Source organism: Oncorhynchus masou, chromosome 19 (genome assembly GCF_036934945.1).
Source record: "Oncorhynchus masou masou isolate Uvic2021 chromosome 19, UVic_Omas_1.1, whole genome shotgun sequence".
Classification (NCBI taxonomy): Eukaryota; Metazoa; Chordata; class Actinopteri; order Salmoniformes; family Salmonidae; genus Oncorhynchus; species Oncorhynchus masou.
This window is the reverse complement of record NC_088230.1, coordinates 38,033,644-38,042,098: the sequence shown is the minus strand read 5'-3', so window position 1 is coordinate 38,042,098 and position 8,455 is coordinate 38,033,644. Positions and strand designations below refer to the sequence as shown.

At 43.8% G+C, this 8,455-nt stretch overlaps 1 protein-coding gene across 2 annotated transcripts in view; it reads right to left on the bottom strand.

Moving 5' to 3' along the window:
• Positions 1-5,249: 5,249 nt before the first annotated feature.
• LOC135506250 (jun dimerization protein 2-like) overlaps positions 5,250-8,455 on the bottom strand; it is a 30,137-nt gene continuing 26,931 nt past the window's right edge. For both annotated transcript variants that reach the window (XM_064925770.1, XM_064925771.1), the window contains exon 5: positions 5,250-6,232. In XM_064925770.1, coding sequence (XP_064781842.1) covers positions 6,029-6,232 — 204 coding nt within the window. In that variant the 3' untranslated portion in view covers positions 5,250-6,028. The remainder of the gene's footprint in view (positions 6,233-8,455) is intronic.

The window sequence follows — 8,455 nt, the reverse complement described above, 5'->3', positions numbered from 1 at the left end:
CAGCAGCCTGCCTGATAGTCAACAACAGCCTGCCTGATAGTCAACAACAGCCTGCCTGATAGTCAACAACAGCCTGCCTGATAGTCAACAACAGCCTGCCTGATAGTTAACAACAGCCTGCCTGATAGTTAACAACAGTCTGCCTGATAGTCAACAACAGCCTGCCTGATAGTTAACAACAGCCAGCCTGATAGTCAGCAACAGGTCACAGTGAAATAGATCGTTTTGTTGTTGAAACGCCAAAATGGTAGCGGAGCAATTTAGAGGTTGCCCAAAAAATACCGCGACCAACACATTTCCACTCGTGACATGGTTGAACCACCGGGAAAACACAGTGACGGAGGATCACCCTCTCAAACCGACAGTAATCTGCTACGCTCGGCCATGTTGTCAACAAGGAAGTATGATGCATTGTCCAGAAAAATACTTACAATATATATTTGAATTTTCAAACTAGTCACTCTATCACTTTTGTTTTGAGCCGACTAAAACGTGGGTTTTGAATGGGGCTCATGCCTGGGATTGCATTCCATAACGAATTCAATAAACTTTTGACCCGGTGTAAATAACTCAGCATTAATAATAAGTTGTTGTTGAAAGGTTAGGATGGCGGCGGTGCAATTTCAAGCAGGGGAGATTTTTACATGACACGCTGAACACGTAAATCAAATCCCGTCAATGTCCGCAAAGAGGGAGGGACTATAACTCACGTTTGGATAGCTCAATAACCAATCAAAAAACCTGTTGTGATACACCATCAGCCGCCAAAAGTCACATACCAGTCGACGGTCAAAGAGCGGCCCTTGTTGGATATTTTAAGTAACGCTTCCTAATAATAATGATTATTTCACCTTTATTCCAGTAGGAGGCGATATAGATGTCAGTGTTTAGGGCGTCTTTCCATAAAGAAACATTTATTTCAGTAGTTTCCTGAGCTGAAACGAACAGAAAACAATTACAGTTCATTGATTATACTACAGACATTAAGTAATATCACCAGCGTTTCACACACATTGTATGGACAGTTAAGGACATATCTATTTCCTTTACACATGTTCAAGCGAGAAGAAGAAAAAAAACATCGAACGGATTTACAAGAAGAAAAAAAAAATCCACCTCAAAAAGACTGTGTCCCGCTATATTGCTCAGGCTGCACCACAGCGTCTATTCACAGGCGCGATCCCACTACTGAGCGGCACGGGGGCTTTGGCCTGCTCCGTTTCCGACCTGGGCCGGTGCACCCCTCCTTAGACGACCTGGTGGTCCCGGGCTCCCCAGGAGCACCATATCGATACCGAACTTAGTGCGGACACCCGATCGGCATAGTCCACTGGAGCTCAGAACTCCTGAGCTCAAACGATCCGACAGCCTAAGCCTCCCAGCAACTTGGATTACAGGCGCACGCCACTGCGCCCGGCGAGAGACGAGAGGATTTTAAAGGCATTTGAAGTTAAATTCGTGACGTCACACCACGCGTCACACAGTTTATATGATTGTATAACGATCTCTTGTGGTGGCATATAGAATTGCAACGGTGTTCAAATTTCATTTTGTCTCGATCTGTGCTCAAAGCCTGCTCACTTGTTATGGGTGACCCAGTATGGTATGTTCTGTATTGCCGCATTCAAGACAAACTGGGAACTCGGAAATCTCCGACTTCTGACTTATGTGCATACAAGACGACTGAGAACTCGGGAAAAGAAAGGAGTTAGACTGGAATCTTTTTGTTGGAACGGTCATCCTGCTCAGAATTCCAAGTTGGAAACTGGGGCATCTTTCTAGAGCTCCAGCTATCCAACCTGAAGATTACTGACATCATGGGATTATTGACGTCAGGAGTGGGAGGGCCAAGAGACCAGACAGAGGTGGCTGTACAGAACGGAGTGCTCAGGTTAGGGTGTAGGGTTTTGAGCTAGAGCCTGAAGGTAGGGAGGGGTCGTTCCTCTTGCTGTTCCATAGGTAAGCACCATGGTCTTGTAGTGGATGTGAGCTTATTGTGGAAGCCAGTGGAGGAGTGAGAAGGAGCAGGATGACATGGTTCAGTGTTCTGGACAAAGTTTGCTGGGGTTTGATGGCACAAGCGGGGAGTCCAGTCAACAATGATACCAGTACATCATGTATATGAAGCTAACCGTAAAGGCAGATTTGCTACATGATTTTTCCGACTTGAAATTGATTAGTGCAAATCCAACCCTTGTATTCTAGGTACTGAACTGGACATGGAAATAGGGATGAATTGCATGAATTTGAAACCCTGGTTTGATTCCATCTATCACAGTGGTCTAAATCGCTGAATCTCAGTGCTAGAGGTGTCACTACAGACCCTGGTTTGATTCCATCTATCACAATGGTCTAAATCGCTGAATCTCAGTGCTAGAGGTGTCACTACAGACCCTGGTTTGATTCCATCTATCACAGTGGTCTAAATCGCTGAATCTCAGTGCTAGAGGTGTCACTACAGACCCTGGTTTGATTCCATCTATCACAGTGGATCACACAATCACTTCCAACTGTTGTGGCAACAGTTTGATGAAGGCACATTCCTGTTTCAGCATGACAATGCCCCCCTCGCGCACAAAGCAAGGTCCGTACGGAAATGGTTTTGTCGTGATCGGTGTGGAAGAACTTGACTGGCCTGCACAGAGCCTTAACCTCAACCCCATTGAACACCTTTGGGATGAATTGGATATTCCATATTAATGCCGCCATGATTTTGATTATATATTATATATTATATATAGTTATATATGAGCAGGTGTCCACATACTTTTGACCATGTAGAGTATCTCATCATTATATCCAAATCTCCAGTAGAGAACTTTTTAGAGAAGGAGGTAGCTACCTCCCAATATGGTGAGCGGAGTATTGGCGAGTAGGTGAAAGTACTGGGCGTGTTGAAAGGAGTGGGCGTGTTGAAAGGAGTGGGCGTGTTGAAAGGAGTGGGCGTGTTCGAAGGAAAGGAGTGGGCGTGTTGAAAGGAGTGGGCGTGTTGAAAGGAGTGGGCGTGTTGAAAGGAGTGGGCATGTTGAAAGGAGTGGGCGTGTTGAAAGGAGTGGTTGTGTTGAAAGGAGTGGGCGTGTTCGAAGGAAAGGAGTGGGCGTGTTGAAAGGAGTGGGCGTGTTGAAAGGAGTGGGTGTGTTGAAAGGAGTGGGCGTGTTGAAAGGAGTGGGCGTGTTGAAAGGAGTGGGTGTCACGCCCTGGTCATAATATGTTGTGTTTGTCTTCATTTATTTGGTCAGGCCAGGGTGTCACATGGGTTTATTGTGGTGTATTTTGTCTTGGGGTTTTGTGGGGTGTTGTGTGTGTGGCTTAGTGGGGTTATCTAGCAAAGTCTATGGCTGTCTGGAGTGGTTCTCAATCAGAGGCAGGTGTGTATCGTTGTCTCTGATTGGGAACCATATTTAGACAGCCATATTCTTTGAGTGTTTGGTGGGTGATTGTTCCTGTCTCTGTGTTAGTTGTCAACAGATAGGCTGTGTAGGTTTTCACGTTCCGTTTGTTGTTTTTGTATTGTTTGTTTTCTTCGTATTAAACATGTCTCAAAAATACCACGCTGCATTTTGGTTTGCTTCTCCTTCACCAGACGAGAACCGTTACAGTGGGCGTGTTGAAAGGAGTGGGCGTGTGGAAAGGAGTGGGCGTGTGGAAAGGAGTGGGCGTGTGGAAAGGAGTGGGCGTGTTGAAAGGAGTGGGCGTGTTGAAAGGAGTGGGCGTGTTGAAAGGAGTGGGCGTGTGGAAAGGAGTGGGCGTGTTGAAATGAAAGCAAGAAGCACGTGAACATTTCTGAGTAACAATTTAAGTACCTTACCGCGGTCCAAAAAGAAAGAAAAAAAAATAGCTTCTTAGCAAAGAGCAGTTTCTCAAGCAATACTTTTGCTAGGACTGTCTGGGAGTGGTTTGAGTTGGGGTGGGGGAAACTGAAAAATAGCTGATATTGTCAGAGACGTTTTGGAACAACATTATTCCAACCTTAAAGTTTGGAAATATATATAAAACACAGGTATCACCTTTTTTTTGACTCCTCTGGGCCTTTTAATATTGAAAAAATACAACGGGACACTGATGTCAAATGCACAAAAATCACATCAAGTGATTACAACAATTACAAGGCTTTTCATACACAATATATATATATATGTCACTTATAAAACGGTATAAAATAAGTATATTGAAATACAGACATTTGAATTAACAATGCCTTTTTTTACATTTTATTTGTAATAAACAACAGGAGCGTAAACATTATTTCATATAGTTTTATATGTGCTTTTATTTTATGACGCCAGCGTCCCCTCAAATCGGATCAACCGTGATACTTCCATCGTCAAGGCAGAGGATAGACAACAACAACAACAACAACAAAAATGAGCATTATAATATGAAATAAAAATATGTTCCAACTTGGTAATGAACAAATCCTAGAATAGTACTACACCTGTGTACTTCAACATGGTATACTGGCTGGCTACACCTGTGTACTTCAACATGGTATACTGGCTGGCTACACCTGTGTATTTCAACATGGTATACTGGCTGGCTACACCTGTGTACTTCAACATGGTATACTGACTGGCTGCACCTGTGTACTTCAACATGGTATACTGGCTGGCTACACCTGTGTACTTCAACATGGTATACTGCTGGCTACACCTGTGTACTTCAACATGGTATACTGGCTGGCTACACCTGTGTACTTCAACATGGTATGCTGGCTGGCTACACCTGTGTATTTCAACATGGTATACTGGCTGGCTACACCTGTGTATTTCAACATGGTATACTGGCTGGCTACACCTGTGTACTTCAACATGGTATACTGGCTGGCTACACCTGTGTACTTCAACATGGTATACTGGCTGGCTACACCTGTGTACTTCAACATGGTATACTGGCTGGCTACACCTGTGTATTTCAACATGGTATACTGGCTGGCTACACCTGTGTACTTCAACATGGTATACTGGCTGGCTACACCTGTGTATTTCAACATGGTATACTGGCTGGCTACACCTGTGTATTTCAACATGGTATACTGGCTGGCTACACCTGTGTATTTCAACATGGTATACTGGCTGGCTACACCTGTGTACTTCAACATGGTATACTGGCTGGCTACACCTGTGTATTTCAACATGGTATACTGGCTGGCTACACCTGTGTACTTCAACATGGTATACTGGCTGGCTACACCTGTGTACTTCAACATGGTATACTGGCTGGCTACACCTGTGTACTTCAACATGGTATACAGTACACTGGCTGGCTACACCTGTGTATGTCAACATGGAATACAGTACACTGGCTGGCTACACCTGTGTATTTCAACATGGTATACAGTACACTGGCTGGCTACACCTGTGTATTTCAACATGGTATACAGTACACTACACCTGTGTATTTCAACATGGTATACAGTACACTGGCTGGCTACACCTGTGTATTTCAACATGGTATACAGTACACTGGCTGGCTACACCTGTGTATTTCAACATGGTATACAGTACACTGGCTGGCTACACCTGTGTGCCTCTACAGTTACACATGTTTAGAATATCACAACAACCTCTTTGTTTGTCTCAGAGTCGGTAAGTGCCGGGTAACAGAGCACCATAGTGATTGATCTTAGTGTTTCCCCTTTCGAAACGATAGTTTCCACTAAATATAAATATATCACAATATATCTTCTTCCATCTGTCCCTTGTTGTTACGGTGGTTGGTTGCAGTAAGTAAACTGTGTGGCCGCAGAGATAACTGGGTTGGGCATTTAGGCTCCTCCCTCTTCCCTCAGAACCCAATCGGGTAACGTTACCGAGGTGTTACCGAGGCAACGGAACCCTAACAACCCCCTTTGTCTTTTGGGCAAAGGCAGACTTGAGTCTCCAGCTTGGCGCTCAACACACAGCACATAAGTGCTTCAACAACAAAAGCATCAGGTGATTGTTTTAAATCTTTCGTCATCTTTGACGGCAGTTGATTTTCTTCCAGTCGGATTCCTTCCTTCCTTCGGTTTCACTTTCCCTCTGTGGTTTCACTTAGAGGCCTCCAGCTTTTCGGCGGCCAGGAGTTCGAGCAGGGGGTTGGCCTCGCTCTCAGGGGTCTTGACGCTGTCGGTGCGGACGATGCAGGTGGGGCGGTGGAGGTTGAGCATCACCATTAGCTGCTGTCTCTCCATCCTCAGCTCTTCGATTTGGGCCTTTAGGTCGGAGTTCACCACCTCCAGACGCTCCGACTCCTACAGGGAGGACAGTGAGGGGAGGGGGTGTACTGTTCGGTCATTGATTTAGCCTTTATTTAACCAGGTAACACATCGAGAACACTTTCTCTTTTGCAATAATGACCCGAGGTCCCACTTTAAACAAACTATAAGCAGGACTGGGGTGTAATGGGTTACATGTAACAGATATATTTTTTTTTTATGAACTGAAATCCATTACTTTACCAGCATTAAAACTGTCATCCATTACTTTACCAGCATTAAAACTGTCATCCATTACTTTACCAGCATTAAAACTGTCATCCATTACTTTACCAGCATTAAAACTGTCATCCATTACTTTACCAGCATTAAAACTGTCATCCATTACTTTACCAGCATTAAAACTGTCATCCATTACTTTAACAGCATTAAAACTGTCATCCATTACTTTACCAGCATTAAAACTGTCATCCATTACTTTACCAGCATTAAAACTGTCATCCATTACTTTACCAGCATTAAAACTGTCATCCATTACTTTACCAGCATTAAAACTGTCATCCATTACTTTACCAGCATTAAAACTGTCATCCATTACTTTACCAGCATTAAAACTGTCATCCATTACTTTACCAGCATTAAAACTGTCATCCATTACTTTACCAGCATTAAAACTGTCATCCATTACTTTACCAGCATTAAAACTGTCATCCATTACTTTAACAGCATTAAAACTGTCATCCATTACTTTACCAGCATTAAAACTGTCATCCATTACTTTACCAGCATTAAAACTGTCATCCATTACTTTAACAGCATTAAAACTGTCATCCATTACTTTACCAGCATTAAAACTGTCATCCATTACTTTAACAGCATTAGAAATATACTTTTGAAAAACGACATGATTACGTCTACGATTACTTTTAAATTCAGAAAAAAAGGATGTTTGCGAGAAGAAAAAAAACCTTTGACACTTTTCCGTTTTCTCAAATCAGTGTTGAAAACAAAGGATCAAGTTTTTTAATTTTTTTTACCTTTATTTAACTGCTCTGTCATTTATCTTTTTGCACCTCACGGGTTGTGGATGGCTGTTCACAAAAGTATATGTATATTTTAACCCAGTAATGGTTGAATTGAAGAAGTTTAAGCTGCCTATCACTCATTGGTTTTTGCGACCAGTGGACAGCCAGTGAGAAAGGGGCTCTTGCAACAGCTGCATTATGTGGATCCCAGCCTATGGAATAACAGCTGCATAGTGTGGATCCCAGCCTATAGAATAACAGCTGCACAGTGTGGATCCCAGCCTATAGAATAACAGCTGCACAGTGAGGATCCCAGCCTATGGAATAACAGCTGCACAGTGAGGATCCCAGCCTATGGAATAACAGCTGCATAGTGAGGATCCCAGCCTATGGAATAACAGCTGCATTATGTGGATCCCAGCCTATGGAATAACAGCTGCATAGTGAGGATCCCAGCCTATGGAATAACAGCTGCACAGTGTGGATCCCAGCCTATAGAATAACAGCTGCATAGTGAGGATCCCAGCCTATGGAATAACAGCTGCACAGTGAGGATCCCAGCCTATGGAATAACAGCTGCATAGTGAGGATCCCAGCCTATGGAATAACAGCTGCATTATGTGGATCCCAGCCTATGGAATAACAGCTGCATAGTGAGGATCCCAGCCTATGGAATAACAGCTGCATAGTGAGGATCCCAGCCTATGGAACAACAGCTGCATAGTGAGGATCCCAGCCTATGGAATAACAGCTGCATTATGTGGATCCCAGCCTATGGAATAACAGCTGCATAGTGAGGATCCCAGCCTATGGAATAACAGCTGCATTATGTGGATCCCAGCCTATAGAATAACAGCTGCATTATGTGGATCCCAGCCTATGGAATAACAGCTGCATTATGTGGATCCCAGCCTATGGAATAACAGCTGCATTATGTGGATCCCAGCCTATGGAATAACAGCTGCATAGTGAGGATCCCAGCCTATAGAATAACAGCTGCATAGTGTGGATCCCAGCCTATAGAATAACAGCTGCATAGTGAGGATCCCAGCCTATGGAATAACAGCTGCATAGTGAGGATCCCAGCCTATGGAATAACAGCTGCATTATGTGGATCCCAGCCTATAGAATAACAGCTGCATTATGTGGATCCCAGCCTATGGAATAACAGCTGCATTATGTGGATCCCAGCCTATGGAATAACAGCTGCATTATGTGGATCCCAGCCTATGGA